The sequence below is a fragment of the Oncorhynchus keta genome, chromosome 15, assembly GCF_023373465.1.
Source record: "Oncorhynchus keta strain PuntledgeMale-10-30-2019 chromosome 15, Oket_V2, whole genome shotgun sequence".
In the NCBI taxonomy this organism is placed as follows: Eukaryota; Metazoa; Chordata; class Actinopteri; order Salmoniformes; family Salmonidae; genus Oncorhynchus; species Oncorhynchus keta.
This window is the reverse complement of record NC_068435.1, coordinates 34,443,761-34,460,331: the sequence shown is the minus strand read 5'-3', so window position 1 is coordinate 34,460,331 and position 16,571 is coordinate 34,443,761. Positions and strand designations below refer to the sequence as shown.

Genomic DNA, 16,571 nt, shown 5'->3' with positions numbered 1-16,571 from the left:
TTCTTTCGTCCCCTTCGTCACAGATGATGATAACCATGGCCAAATGAACTTCACCTCCAACTTCAAAACAATTACTAGGTTACATACCTCAGCAGTGTCGCTCCCCCATCTGCCACAGCGGGTTCTGACCGTTTACCAGTAACTGATGAGAAGCAGAGAGGGAAGGAATGCATCAAGTCTCTCTGGGGTCACAGATAAGGGCTCGACATTGCTCAACACCGTTAATGTGGACATCAGGCGGTGGGGCATGTGTCTGCTGGAGGACACAGATTAGAAATAAACAGTTGGGATATTATGGAGAGGGTATGACGAGGCCGAGGCTAAGCACTACTAATGAATACTGTTGTTTGAACCAGGTAATGTCTCAAAGCACAGGGTCAAAGATAGAGGGAATGTTCTATACGGATGTGTTTCTATATGCATTTATATACAATTCAATATGGTAGGAATAAGTGACAAATCATTTATGCAAGTTAGCAGACACTTTTATTGAAAGAAACTTAGAGAAGTGGTTTACGTATGGGTTATCCCAGCAGGAATCGAACCCATGACCCTTGGCGTCGCAAGTTCCATGTTCTACTGACTGAGCCACACAGACCTACAAAGGGTAATATGGAAGGATCTAGGCCACAGTGGCGATTCGTCATTCAGTGCAACATGTACATGCTTAAATCGCCACTGCACAGGATACAGTCAGGGCTCCACAGTAGAATCGCTAAATCCCTATCCATCCATCCATTTACTGTATCTACCCAGCCTCCGTAAACAAATGATGATGACCTCTTACATGAGTCAAATAACATGACGAGACGAATTCCATCACACACGATAACAAAATGTGCATGGTTCATGCCGTGGAGGGCAAACATCAAAAAACAGAAGCCACACACAATGCAATGACCTCAGAAGTTGAACACACAAAGGAAATAGGGGCTATTAGGCCCTTCACATGGCAGGGGACGATGGCAGGGGAAGATGCTGCCATCAGACAGAACAGAGGCATGGAGGCTGAACGTATTAACTTGAGCAGGCCAGCACATCTCCACTACCATACTAGCACAATTAATATAAGCTACAGTATTGAATCGTTGAATCGTTTGAAAACACATCCAAATGATTCTTTGAGACAGATGATAGGGAGCAGTGATACTACTAGGTAAGGGTTCTCTGCTCCCTTCACAGTAGTGGTTGATATTCCATGTGCTAGTTGGCCTCAGTGAGCACATTTACTGCAATCACAAGAACCGAGACAAAGGAGCAGCAGGAACTCGCTTGAACCTTTTTTTTTGTGATCTACATTTGATTGATTTAGCAAATACAGAATAACCAAGGCTTTTCAACTTCACTGGCTTACGAACAATTGTGTACAAAACATGCTTTACAGTTAACCTTAAATAATACAAACGTTTTACCTTGTTTGTTTGCAGATCACTGTCTGATATTAACTTGATTATTGCCACATTTCCTGGTATCAAAGATGGTAAGCTGTGAATGTGACTTTTTGAGAACCAGGTAATGCATGTAGCAAGCGTGTCGAGGGGAAGAACACAATACACCTTCTACTGGAAGCATCTGTCGCCACTTCAGGGATAGATTTAGCTGGAACACTTCAAATGAACCTCTCCAACCTTCAACCTGTGTGTGTTTGTGTGTCTTTCGGAGGGGTTAGGATCAAAGCTGTACATGAATTTGAGTCCATTTGTGGTTGCCATGTTTGATAACTAAACATGACCAAATGGTTCTTTGTCCCTTGTAGTAACACAGAAGTAATACATAAATATAGACAAAAGTATGTGGACACCCCTTCAAATTAGTGGATTCAGCTATTTCTGCCACAACCGTTGCTGACAGGTGTATAAAATTGAGCATGCAGCCATTCACTCTCCATAGACAAACATTGGCAATATAATGGACTTGCTGAAGAGCTCAGTGACTTTCAATGTGGCACCGTCGCAGGATGCCACCTTTCCAACAAGTCAGTTCGTAACATTTTTGCCCTGCTAGAGCTCCCCAGGTCAACTATAAGCTCTGTTATTGTGAAGTGGAAACGTCTACAAGCAACAACGGCTCAGCCGCGAAATGTTAGGACACACAAGCGCACAGAACGAGACTGCTGAGTGCTGAAGCTCGTAGCGTGTAAAATTAGTCTGTCCTTGGTTGCAACACTCACTACGAGTTCAAAATTGCCTCTGGAAGCAACATCAGCACAAGAAGTGATCGTCGGGAGCTTCATGAAATAGGTCTCCATGGCCGAGCAGCCGCACACAAGCCTAAGATCCCCATGCGCAAATGCCAAGCGTCGGCTGGAGTGGTGTAAAGCTCTCCGCCATTGGACTCTGGAGCAGTGGAAACTAGTTCTTTGGAGTGATGAATCCTGCTTCATCATCTGGCAGTCCGGAGGACTAATCTGGGTTTGGTGGAAGCCAGGAGAATGCTACCTGCTCCAATGCATAGTGCTAACTGTAAACTTTGGTGGTGGGGGGTTGTTTTTCATGGTTCGGGCTAGGCCCCTTAGTTCCAGTGAAGGGAAATCTTAACATTACAGCATGCAATGACATTCTAGACAATTTTGTGCTTCCAACTTTGTGGCAACAGCTTCCCTTTCCTGTTTCAGCATGACAATGCCCCCGTGCACAAAGCGAGGTCCATACATAAATGGTTTGTCGAGATCGGTGTGGAATAACTTGACTGGCCTGCACAGATCCCTGATCTCAACCCCTTCGAACACCTTTGGGATGAATTGGAACGGCGACTGTGAGCCAGGTTTAAATCGCCCGACTTCACTAATGCTCTTGTGGCTGAATGGAAGCAAGTCCCTGCAGCAACACTCTAACATCTAGTGGAAAGCTTTCCCAGAATAGTGGAGGCTGTTATAGCAGCAAAGGAGGGACCAACTCCATATTAATGCCCATGATTTTGGAATGATGTTCGATGAGCAGGTGTCCACATAGTTCTGGTCATGTAGTGTAAGTTATATATCTTGCATTCTTACACCAAATTAGCCTACTTTCTGTTGTTATGTAATTCGACTGATATATGACTCTGCTGCAGGCAATTGTTCATTGTCCCCCATGATAAAATCGGGGAGGGGACTGTGGATCTGTCTCTGTCTGTTAGTCACGTGATATCTCAGACAGCACTGGCCCCATTTTGACGAAACTTCGGTCAATGATGCCTACACTGATTGGCCAAATGTGGGAGCTACAGTGCATTTGGAAAGTATTCAGACCTCTTTACTTTTTCCACATTTTGTTACGTCACAGCATGATTCTAAAATGGATTCAATATATATATTCTCATCAATCGACACGCAATACCCCATAATGACAAAGCGAAAACAGGTTTTTAGAAATTTTATGAAAAATAAGAAACAGAAATACCTTACTGTACCAATCAAAGGTTTGGACACACCTACTCATTCAAGGGTTTTTCTTTATTTTTAAAATGTTCTACATTGTAGAATAATAGTGAAAACATCAACACTATGAAATAACACATATTGAATCATGTAGTAACCAAAAAAGTGTTAAACCAATCTCCAAATATTTTAGATTCTTCAAAGTAGCCACCCTTTGCCTTCATGACAGCTTTGCACACTCTTGGCATTCTCTCAACCAGCTTCACCTGGAATGCTTTTCCAACAGTCTTGAAGGAGTTCCCACATATGCTGAGCACTAGTTGCCTGCTTTTCCTTCACTCTGTGGTCCAACTCATCCCAAACCATCTCAATTGGGTTGAGATTGTGTGTTTGTGGAGGCCAGGTCATTTGATGCAACACTCCATCGCTCTCCTTCTTGATCAAATAGCACTTACACAGCCTGGTGGTGTGTTGGGTCATTGTCCTGTTGAAAAACAAATGATAGTGGGAATAAGCGCAAACCAGATGGGATGGCGCATCGCTGCGAAATGCTGTGATAGTGATGCTGGTTAAGTGGGCGTTGAATTGGAAATAAATCACTGACAGTGTCTTCAGCAAAGCACCCCCACACCATTACACCTTCTCCTCCATGCTTCACGGTGGGAACCACACATGTGGAGATCGTTCACCTACTCTGCGTCTCACAAAGACACGGCGGTTGGAATCAAAAATCTCAAATTTGGACTCATCAGACCAAAGGACAAATTTCCACTGGTCTAATTGCTTGTTTTTCTCGGAGCAAGCAAGTTTCTTATTGGGGTCCTTTAGTAGTGGTTTCTTTGCAGCAACTCTACCATGAAGGCCTGATTCACTCAGTCTCCTCTGATTCACGCAGTCTCCTCCTCAGTTTATGTTGAGATGTGTCTGTTACTTGAACTCTGTAAAGCATTAGTTTGGCTGCAATCTGAGGTGCATTTAATTCTAATGAATTTATCCTCCGTAGCAGAGGTAACTCTTGGTCATCCTTTCTTGTGGTGGTCCTCATGAGAGCCAGTTTCATCATAGGGCTTGATTGTTTTTGCGACTGCACTTGAAGAAACTTTCAAAGTTCTTAACATTTTACAGATTGACTGACCTTGTCTTGAAGCAATGATGGACTGTCGCTTCTCTTTGCTTATTTGAGCTGTTCTTGCCTTAATATGGACTTGGTCTTTTACCAAATAGGGCTATCTTCTGTATACCACCCCTACCTTGTCACAACACAACTGATTATCTCAAATGCATTAAGAAGGAAAGAAATTCCACAAATTAGCTTAACAAGGCACACCTGTTAATTGAAACACATTCCAGGTGACTACCTCATGAAGCTGGTTGAGAGAATATCAAGAGTGTGCAAAGCTGTCATCAAGGCAAATGGTGGCTACTTTGAAGAATCTCAAATCTCAAATATTTTTGGATTTGTTTAAACTTTTTTGGTTACTACATGATTCAATGTGTGTTATTTCATAGTGTTGATGTGTTCACTATTATTCTACAATCTAGAAAATAGTAAAAAATAAAGAAAAACCGTTGAATGAGTAGGTGTGTCCAAACTTTTGACTGGTACTGAATACACATAATTATTCAGACCCTTTGCTATGAGACTTGAAATTGAGCTCAGGTGCATCCTGTTTCCATTGATCATCCTTTTATTGTGTCTACAACTTGATTGGAGTCCACCTGTGGTAAATTAATTTCATTGGACATTATTTGGTCCCACAGTTGACAGTGTATGTCAGAGCAAAAAAATAAACCACGAAGTCAAAGGAATTGTCCGTAGTTCTCTGAGACAGGATTGTGAGGCACAAATCTGGGAAGGGTATGCAAACATTTCTGCAGCATTGAAGGTCCCCACGAACACAGTGGCCTCCATCATTCTTAAATGGAAGAGATTTGGAACCATCAAGACTCTTCCTAGAGCTGTCCGCCTGGCAAAACTGATCAATCGGGAGAGATTTGGGCGGCCTTGGTCAGAGAGGTGACCAATAACACGATGGTCACGCTGTCAGAGCTCCAGAATTCCTCTGTGGAGATGGGAGAATCTTCCAGAAGGACAACCATCTCTGCAGCACTCCACCAATCAGGCCTTTATGGTAGAGTGGCCAGACGGAAGCCACTGTACAGTAAAAGGCACATGACAGCCCGCTTGGAGTTTGACAAAAGGCACGTAAAGGACTCAGACCATAAGAAACAAGATTCTCTGGTCTGATGAAACCAAGATTGAACTCTTTGGCCTGAATGCCACTTCACGTCTGGAGGAAACCTGGCATCAGCCCTACGGTGAAGCATGGTGGTGGCAGCATCAGGCTGTGGGGATGTTTTTCAGTGGCAGGAACTAGGAGACTAGTCAGGATGGAGGGAAAGATGAATGGAGAAAAGTACAGAGATCCTTGATGAAAACCTGCTCAGGACCTCAGACTGGGGTGCAGGTTCACCTTCCAACAGGACAACGACCATAAGCACACAGCTCAGAAAATGCAGGAGTGGCTTCGGGTCTCTGAATGTCCTTGAGTGGCACCGCGAATGAATGTCCTTGAGTGGCACCCATCCAACATGCCAGAGCTTGAGAGGATCTGCAGAGAATGGGAGAAACTCCCCAAATAGAGGTGTGCCAAGCTTGTAGAGTCATACCCAAGACGACTCGAGGCTGTAATCGCTGCCAAAGGTTCCTCAAGTACTGAGGAAAAGGGTCTGAATACATATCTAAATGTGATATTTCAATTTTTTTGAACAAATTTGCTAAAATATCTTAACCTGTCTTTGCTTTGTCATTATGGGTTAGTGTGTAGATTGATAAGAATCCCCCCCCCAATGAATCCATTTTATAATAAGGCTGTAACATAACAAAATGTGGAATAAGTCAAAGGGTCTGAATTCTTTCAGAATGCACTGTATAGTAATTAACAACAGCGTGTTAGTCACACTCGTTCGTAATTGGCCCAAAGGGGGGACGCTGCATCATTTGTAGGGGGCGACATGTTTAGATTAGTTTATCAGTCACATGCACAGGGTCGCAGATGTAGTCGCAGGGCTACAGCAGGGGGGGGGGGCAGTGGGAACGGGTCGCTGCCTAGTGGTGGGTATTCAGCAGTCTGATGGTCCGCAGGTAGAAGTGGTTGGCCAGTCTTACAGTTTTTACCACGATACTCCAGTAATGAAAGCGGAAAGAACAGGTCGTGGCTCGGGTGGCTGAGTTCACTGATGATGTTATTGGCCTTCCTGCGACACCTGCTGATGTAGGTGTCCTGGAGGGCAGGCAGCCCAATGGTGCGTTCCGCTGAGCGTGCCACCCTCCGTACAGCCTTGCGGTCAGCGGCGTTGCCGTAACAGACTGCGATGTCTTGTTTCCAATTGAGATGTAGAACAAACAGACACATCCAGTACATGCTAGATTGTACACCTTATTCCATTTGACTATCCTCCAGGGGACTCCAATAGTAATTGGGTTGAAAACATTAGAGGTTAATGATCCCCCGCACACAGAGTAAAATAATAGGAGCAGTCAACGAGAGGATGTTTATTCAAGCACAGAGCTTTTCCTGCCTCTGATTGGGGCTTCTGCCAAGAATAACTTACTAGTTAGTATTCACTGGGGCCACTGGCTGGATATGGATGTATTTACTTCCAGTCCAACGTCCCTATCTGTTCAGATTGACTCCACAGGCAAAGCTAAAGTAATTTGGTCGTTACTCAATGATTAGCGCAGGCCCAGGGTGTGGGCTAGGGACCATTAAATACCCATAACAAAAATGCAACCTCCCTACCCACTGGGCAAAGACGTCAGTTCAACGTCAAGTTTTGATTTACATTTGGGTTGAGTTGTCAAGTAATTCTGAATTCAACGTGAAATGACACCACGTCATTGGATTTAGGTTAAAAGTTTGGTGAAAAAAAACATACAGAATGCCCTTACTTTTGACTTTTTGCAACTCCAAATGTGTTTTCCACATGGATTCAACTTCATCACATATTTTTTTGGGGGGGTTGAAATGTGGAAACAATGTTAATTCAACCAGTTTTTGACAATTGGATCTCCTCTCCACAGTGGGTATCCTCTCCACAGTGGGTATCCTCTCCATGCTGGAATCATCTTTCATTTTCTGGTGCAAAATGTATAGCCTTTTAATGTCCCATGATCAGATCCTCATCCTCATGTTGTTACTGTAGACACCTTGGAATGACTCCAGGGGACATCCAGCTAATTCTTCAAATAGTAAAAGGACCTGTGCCATACTTCTGATGACCTTGAAGTCAAGGTTAATTGATGCCAACTACTGTTTGGTGGTGTTTCCTGGATGATGGACATATGATGTAATGAGGTCAATGAGGTACTCTATTGAACATTACACTGAGTTGAGTCCATACAGATTTGTGGCTGACAATAGGCCTTTCAGTCCAGGAAAGTTCAAATAAATAATTACAAGTGTTGAAATATATTACTTAATAACAAAACATACTGTATTTATATGTGGGAAAAAATACTAAAATATTATTAGGAGAAAATGTAAGTACCCTAGGTTTGAAATATATCCAAAACAAAACCACCAACATACTGCAGGACAAACTCAATGTTTTTCAATGTAACAGACATTACAACTAGGTCAGCTAGCGGAGGGGCTAGGTGTTGTTTGATTTGTTTTAGAAAGCAAATTTTGCTGTTTGCTTGAGTTTATTAATATGGAGTTGATCCCCCCTTTGCTGCTATAACAGCCTCCACTCTTCTGTGAAGACTTTCCACTAGATATTGGAACATTGCTGCGGGGGCTTCCATTTAGCCACAAGAGCATTAGTGAGGTCGGGCACTGATGTTGGGCGATAAAGTTCTTCCAGACAGATCTCGATACACCATTTCTGTATGGACCTCACTTTGTGCACGGGGGCATTGTCATGCTGAAACAGGAAAGGGCCTTCCCAAACTGTACTGAATCATCTAGAATGTCAATGTATGCTGTAGTGTTAAGATTTCCCTTCACTGGAACTAAGGGTCCTAGCCCGAACCAACATTGAGGCAGGTAGCATTCCCCTGGCATCCAAGAGGGGGGCAAACCCAGACTAAGGGGCCAAACCCAGATTCGTCCATCGGACTGCCAGATGGTGAAGTGCAATTCATCACTCCAGAGAACGCGTTTCCACTCCAGAATCCAATGGCGGCATGCTTTACACCACTCCAGCCGACGCTTGGCATTGCGCCTGGTGATCTTAGGCTTGTGTGCGGCTGCTCTGCCGTTGAAACCCATTTCATTAAGCTCCTGACGAACAGTTCTTGTGCAGTTTGGAACTCGGTAGTGAGTGTTCCAACCGAGGACAGACGATTTTTACGCACTACACACTGCAGCACCAGGCGGTCCCGTTCTGTGAGCTTGTGTGGCCTACCACTTCACAGCTGAACCGTTGTTGCTCCTAGACATTTCCACTTCACAATAACAGCACTTACAGTTGACCGGTGCAGCTCTAGCAGGGCAGAAATCCTACGACTGTGCTAGATTGAAAGTCACTGGGCTCTTCAGTAAGGCCATTGTACTGCCAATGTTTGTCTATGGAGATTGCATGGCTGTGTGCTCGATACACGTCAGCAAGTAAGCTACTCCATCTAAAACGTGAATCGATTCTGTATCAATTTACCCTTTTTGAAAATGATTTCTCACTGTCATATGAAAGATAAGGTCCTTATGCTTCCAAAAGCGCAACACAATCAATGCACGTTAAGGTTCAAACTGAGCGTCTGTGCTCTTAAAACTCCCCCCTTACAGAAGATGCCTTCATCCAATGACTTATGTCTAATGTAATGGAACAGAGTCACGATCTAGGGCTAATATACAGCTAACATCTTGAAGGAAATTCGAAATCTAAATCTTGTCAACATATTGGAACTCCTGTACTGAGGCCTGAGCGATTGTTCCATAAAAAAACCAATTACATGTCATTTCAAATAACTTGGCTATTGTACAATGTAAATTATCTTATGAGAAACATTGTAGAGGATGTCCCTCGTTAGAATTGCATACATTTTTAAATTTGAAGCAGCAATTCCCCAAAAGACACTCAATTTTCAAATGTGTGGCGCATACATCACACGCCATCCTTTCAATTACAAATCATTAATCCCATAGACTGGAATCACGTGCAGCACACTTAACTTATTAACTCCAAGTGAATCTTCTACAGATGCACCATCGAGAGCATCCTGTCGGGCTGTATCACCGCTTGGTACGGCAACTGCTCCGCCCACAACCATTAAGGCTCTCCAGAGGGTAGTGAGATCTGCACAACGCATCACCGGGGGCAAACTACCTGTCCCTCCAGGTCACCTACACCACCCGATGTCACAGGAAGGCCATAAAGATCATCTAGGACAACAACCACCCGAGCCACTGCCTGTTCACCCCGCTATCATCCAGATGGCGAGGTCAGTACAGGTGCATCAAAGTTGGGACCGAGAGACTGAAAAACAGCTTCTATCTCAAGGCCATCAGACTGTTAAACAGCCACTACTAACATTGAGTGGCTGCTGCCAACATACTGACTCGACTCCAGCGACTTTAATAATGGAAATTGATGTACTACATGTATCACTAGCCACTTTAAACAATGCCACTTTTATGTTTACATACCCTACATTACTCATCTCATATGTATATACTGTACTCGATACCATCTACTGCATCTTGCCTATGCCGTTCTGTACCATCACTCATTCATATATCTTTATGTACATATTCTTTATCCCTTTACACTTGTGTGTATAAGGTAGTAGTTGTGGAATTGTTAGATTAGATTACTCGTTGGTTATTACTGCATTGTCGGAACTAGAAGCATAAGCATTTCGCTACACTTGCATTAACATCTGCTAACCATGTGTAGGTGACAAATAAAATTTGATTTGATTTGAATCTGTGGTTTTTGGCCTGACTTCCAACACTATAGCACTAGCCATATAAAACACATATATATAGTTGGGGCCAATTCATATGGGCACTAGGTCAATGGTATTACGCAGCACTATTGAAGCTGGTATGCTACATTTGTAAGATACACCCTCACAAGTTTCAGCCCTGCAGCTAACATCTCATCCAACAGTTCATTTTGAGTACATTGGTTGGCTGGAGTTTAATTGGAATCAGCTGAGAGTCATGCCATAGAGTTAGAATTCTTTGAAAGTTCACCGTTCCTTACCCCTTTTGTTTGAAGTAATCACTGATTAGACATCATTGGGCAGGTGATATAAATGGCCGCATTCCCCTACTCATACGCTGCACGCATCAACCAATGGTTGCGTGCCATGTCATCAACTGTGCCGTCAGACACCAGATTGCTATACAATATGTGGTTAGCTGATATGTAAAATATCTGTCCAGGCGTTGTAAGGCCTGGTGTGTGTCAGCAACATATGAGCAGGGGAACATGACCATTGCCCCACCGTCTTTTTCCGTTGAGTTTTTCTTCTGAAACGTTCATGTATTGTTGCCAATTTAAATGTGCTGCATAGAACAGACATGAGGGTTGTGAGGAGCAAGCCAATTGAAATGCCTTGACTATGAAATGAATGTCTTTCCCCTTTCTCTTATTATAAAGCCAATCATTATGTTTTGTTATATTTTCAATTAATGATATTGAATTAAGGTTAATTACGTTGATTGAAAATGATTTATCTGTTGATACACAATATTGTGGTGAGCCATGCACCCATAACTATTCTAGCTCTCTCTAGCCACCCATCAATTGGTGCTTTTTTATTTTTTTCCCCTTTATTTAACTAGGCAAGTCAGTTAAAGAACAAATTCTTATTTTCAATGACGGCCTAGGAACAGTGGGTTAACTGCCTTGTTCAGGGGTAGAACGACAGATTTGTACCTTGTCAGCTCGGGAGTTTGAACTTGCAACCTTCCGGTTACTAGTCCAACAGCTCTAACCACTAGGCTACGCTGCCGCCTTTGGTAACTATGGTAATGAGATACTCATTGTACAAGGCCAGAATGAGAAATCAGTCAAACCCACACCTCAGATTTCTTGTTCATCCCACCCAAAGAAGGGAAACATTTTAATAAAAATGTAACAATGGTTAACAATCAAATAGTTGTTTTGAATCCTGTATTCTCTTACACACTCTGTTTTTATTTTATAACAGCTGGCGCGTGATGTCTAATATTAAAGAAGCCTCGAGGTATTGCTCACCTAAGGTAGAGTATCTCATGATAAGCTGTAGACCACACTATCTACCAAGAGAGTTCTCATCTATATTGTTCGTAGCTGTCTATTTACCACCCCTAAAAGATGCTGGCACTAAGACCACACTCAATGAGCTGTAAAAAGCCATAAGCGTACAAGAAAATGCTCATCCAGGGGCGGCGCAGCTAATGGCCAGGGACATTAATGCAGGCAAACTTAAATCCGTTTTACCTAATTTCTACAAAGCTGCAGGGCCAGACGGATTACCAGGACACGTACTCAAAGCATGCACGGACCAACTGGCTTGTGTCTTCACTGAAATGTTCAACCTCTCCCTGACCGAGTCTGTAATACCAACATGTTTCAAGCAGACCACCATAGTCCCTTTGCCCAACGTGCCTAAATGATTACCGCCACGTAGCACTCACGTCGGTAGCCATGAAGTGCTTTGAAAGGCTGGTCATGGCTCACATCAACAGCATCATCCCGGAAACCCTAGACCCACTCTAATTCACATACCGCCTCAACCGATCGACAGATGACGCAATCTCTACTGCACTCCACACTGTCCTTTCCCACCTGGACAAAAGGAACACCTATGTGAGAATGATGTTAATTGACGACAGCTCAGCGTTCAACACCATAGTGCCCACAAAGCTCATTACTAAGCTAAGGACCCTGGGACTAAACACCTCCCTCTGCAACTGGATCCTGGACATCCTGACAGGCCACCCCCAGGTGGTAAGGGTAGGCAACTACACATCTGTCACGCTGATCCTCAACACTGGGGCCCCTCAAGGATGTGTGCTTAGTCCCCTCCTGTACTTCCCGTTCACGCACAACTATGTGGCCAAGCATGACTCCAATGCAAACACACCAAGACAGTTGTGAAGAGAGCACGACAATCCCCCCTCCCAGGAGACTGAAAAGATTTGGCATGGGTCCCCAGATCATCAAAAAGTTCTAGAGCTGCACCATCGAGAGCATCCTGACCGGTTGCATACCTGCCTGGTATGGCAACTGCTCGGCATCTGACCGTAAGCCGCTACAGAGGGTTGTGCATGTGGCCCAGTACATCACTGGGGCCAAGCTTCCTACCATACCATTCTACCTATATACTAGGTGGTGTCAGAGGAAAGCCCTAATGATTCCAGCCACCCTAGTTATAGACTGTTCTCTCTCCTACCGCACGGCAAGTGGTACCAGAGCGCCAAGTCTAGGATCAAAAGGCTCCTTAACATCTTCTACCCCCAAGCCATAAGACTGCTGAACAATTAATCAAATGGCCACCAGGACTATTTACATTGACCCCCCTGTTTATTATCTAAGCATAGTCACTTTACTCCTACTTACATGTATAAATTACCATGCCTAACCTGTAACCCCGCACATTGACTCGGTACCCCATGGATTTAGCCTCGTTATTGTTATTGTGTTGCCTTTTATAATTTTTTGGTTTAGTTTATTTGGTAAATATTTTCTTAACTCTTTCTTGAACTGCATTGTTGGTTAAGGGCTTGTAAGTAAGCATTTCACGGTAAGGTCTACTACACCTGTTGTATTCGGCGCATGTGACAAAGTTTGATTTGAGTTAAGGAAATGGACTGATGATGACAAGGTTCCTGTTTCTTAACCTGATCACAGGTGTTGCTGTCGTCTTATGTTTTGCTAGTGAAAATATTTTTATCTGTATCTCTCCACGGCCCTCACCCTCTGAGAAACACCTAAATTGTTTATGTGTTTGCCAAATGAATGGTCTTGGCTCTACGTTCTATGGAGATAAAATGAAAATAAAAAGGGCACTGTTATAGACCGGATACAGTTTATGAAGAGAAAAATGCCAGGAGGGGTACATCTGGTGTTTTATTTACTTACAAAAGTGAAAGACAATTCAAGATTGCAAACAGAAATATAAACTTTATACATCAAGAAATAAAATGTTTATACATAAAACAGTAATATAGAAAATATACAAAAACAAATGACTCTGTACAGTATATAGAATACTGATGGGGGAAATATTTTAACAAAGAGCAAGATGTTCCAACAACTCTTGTATAAAGAAATATGTTTAATAAATGTTAGTGGATAGGCTACTTAAGTTCATTTTGGATACTAATCGGTAGTTCAGTAATGAATTCTTTCAAATTCATGATCAGTATTTTGAAATAACAAATACCCTGCTCCCATTCTAAAGGAAATGTAAATGTTTTCTTTACAGGAGTATAGTTAGATATCCAAGGTACTATACACTCTATGGTGTTTCTCTCACAATACTACTTTGATGACATTTCTACTGCTGCGGTCTCTTCTCCATTGACATCATAGTCTCCCACAGGGCCACTGACCAGGACCCTCATGCGTTCAGGGAAGTCATCAAACTTGGGGTACAGCAGGAAGTCATAGACCAGAGCAGCTGCCACACCTCCGCACATTGGCCCCACCCAGTACACCTGCCAAGGTGCAAATAAGTCAATCGATTAATCAATGGAAGAACAGATTAAAGACAAATATTTCAGGGTTAACTTTAACTTTGTTCTCAATAGTTTTATCTCAACTTGGACCGTACAATTAAACAATAGCGATGCTGTCACTCAGTAACTACTTTATTGAAAGTAGCTCAGCTTTGGCAATCATTTTCGAGGTTTATTGAATTCACTGGTCATGACATTGATGTCACACTAAATACACTGGTCCACTCCAATTTACCCAGTGGTTTGTGTAATCATTCATGATCAAAGCAGGTCCAAAGGATCGGGCAGGGTTGATACCGCAGCCAGTGTAGCTGATCTGTGCAAAACAACAACAAAAAACAGACATGTATTAAGTCAATATGAGGGATGAGAAGATCGGATGTGAAATCAGTGGAAATGATCGTTTCTGACATGGTTGTAGGGTTAGGCCTACGGCTTAAGGGGCAAATTAAACGGAGTCAACCTTTCCACTGAGTAAAATGTAGCTTTTTAATTCAGTGGCGATTCATCATAATAATACTGTTGCTAAATCTATCGTTGTGAAACAGATGTGTGTTTTAGAGGAGTTACCTCGTTTACAAACTGCTATAAGTTACTTACGGCTGCCAAGTGTCCCAGAGCGACAGAGAGCCCGATGGCCAGGGGGGCAGAGCCGGTGACGTCGTGCCGCCTTTTATCAGTGACAGCTATGACACACAGGACCAGCTGGAAGGTAGCCAGGAGCTCGATGCCTACGCCTTGGCTGGCAGAGACACCATTTAGCTACGAGAGGGAATGAGGAGGGCAAAAGGGGGAGCCGAACAAAAGCAATTTGTCAGTGTTGATAAGCGTTATGTTTTTCTCAACTGCCACGTCCCATTGTAAATATATGGCAAAGCAAAAGCTTCTCTATTGAAGTGGAGGATGAGGAGGAAACATTTTCATTTAAACTTCTAACGGGCTGATTATAGTCTAACTCTCATTTGGCAAAGTCTGAATGTCTTACTATTCTCACTCACTGAAATTTGACACGGTTAAAATAAATGTCGATCACTGATAATATATTCTCACAGACTTTGCTCATGCCCAATTTAAATACTTCTGGATTACTTTAATGCAAATAGATATGATGATCCTCTATATGAATAGCTCAATAAATCACATATAACATGCATTTGTGTCTATAGGAGGTGTGGAGGTTCTGCATGCATGGGAAAGTAATTACCATGCAACAGTACACCCTATATTCGCTAGAGGACAGCAGAAGCATCTACGCTGAGTACGCGTTAGTGTGATCATAAACAACATCACATGATTCTGTTTGTCAACTATTTGCAGCCGGTGCATCAAAGCACACTCTAATCAACAAATGAATGGCGCCCCGTTTGAGTCCCTTTAAAAAGAATTAAACTAAGTTCAATCAACTCTTTTATCAATGCAGTGCACGCAGGTTCATGTGCATTACTCTCGGCCAACGACTATGAGATGCAATATTAATTGATCAAGAAATGAATTGATCAAACACTTCCCATAAAATGGAATTGAAAGCCAACATTTCTACTGAAACACCAGTAAATTGTTCAATTGAAAAGGACACACATAAACCACATATATCTAAATTTGCATTACATAAAACATGAAACAAAAAGTGCCACTCACAGCGTTGACCCCCAGTGCATCATTTCCCTCTGGCCGGGTTCCATAGACAATACCACTGGCCAGTGCAGAGCCTAGCATCTGAGCCACGATGTACATCACCCCCTTGAACACACTGATCTGGCAGCTGGCGAGCATGCCCAGTGTCACTGCTGGGTTCAGGTGGGCTCCACTGATGTGGCCCAAACTCTGGGCCAGCGTGGCGATGGCCAGACCAAAAGTCAGAGAAACCTTCACCTCCTGGTCAGGAGAAGTGTTGTTTGAGTTCCCAATGGCAGCCGAGATGCTGAGGAATATGAACATGGTCATCCCCACGAGCTCAGCCAGTACGGCCCTCCAGAAAGCCTTGCTCTTGAATTCTCTCATCTTGGCTGCAACCTGGGCCTATGATGTTCCTCTCGGAGATGGGATGTAGTGTGGTGTGTCAGTGGAACTCAAAAACATCATCAACAGGCTGCATTTATATGGCCTCTGCTGATAATGACAGGGGGGCAGGCTCTGAAAAAGTCAAAGGGAATGGCTTGCTGAATTAATGAGAAAACCCTCCCTCTTTTACTAGTCTCCCTCTCCCTATTTTTCTCTCCCCTCCTCCCATCCGTCTCTCGTTTCTCTTCCTTCTATCCCTCTCTCATTTTCCCCCCTCCCTCGTCTGCACTTACCTCCTTTTTTTCTTTGGACTTTTGGCTGTAGTGGTGTAACTGCTTTAGAGCTGGCAAATCAGAGCGGCTGCTCGTGTGGTCATTGTCACGAAGCAACACCCGTCCCACTCGTGTTAGAAGTTCAGAACGAAAAAGTCAATTTAATCATTAAACTAAATAATGAGGATTTCTATCAGCTCAGTCGAGGAGTAGATTAGATCTCACATTCCAGTGTGCGTACTTAATAACACCGGGGAAAGA

The 16,571-nt window shown here is 43.3% G+C and overlaps 1 protein-coding gene across 1 annotated transcript; it reads right to left on the bottom strand.

The window, feature by feature from the left end:
* Nucleotides 1-13,408: 13,408 nt before the first annotated feature.
* On the bottom strand, nucleotides 13,409-16,133 carry LOC118394824 (aquaporin FA-CHIP-like). The gene is made up of 4 exons (XM_035788399.2): nucleotides 15,676-16,133; nucleotides 14,638-14,799; nucleotides 14,273-14,353; nucleotides 13,409-14,016 (listed from the first exon to the last, which is right to left on the bottom strand). Exons 1-4 carry the CDS (start codon nucleotides 16,036-16,038, stop codon nucleotides 13,840-13,842), a joined length of 783 nt encoding a protein of 260 aa, XP_035644292.1. The 5' UTR covers nucleotides 16,039-16,133; the 3' UTR covers nucleotides 13,409-13,839.
* Nucleotides 16,134-16,571: the final 438 nt, after the last annotated feature.

Coding starts and splice junctions, on each gene's coding strand:
- LOC118394824 (XM_035788399.2), bottom strand. CDS start 16,038: ATGAGAGAATTCAAGAGCAAGGCTTTCTGGAGGGCCGTACTGGCTGAG. Junction 14,800..15,675: donor ATGCACTGGGGGTCAACGCT/GTGAGTGGCACT, acceptor TCCCTCTCGTAG/CTAAATGGTGTCTCTGCCAG. Junction 14,354..14,637: donor CTCTGGGACACTTGGCAGCC/GTAAGTAACTTA, acceptor TGTTTTGCACAG/ATCAGCTACACTGGCTGCGG.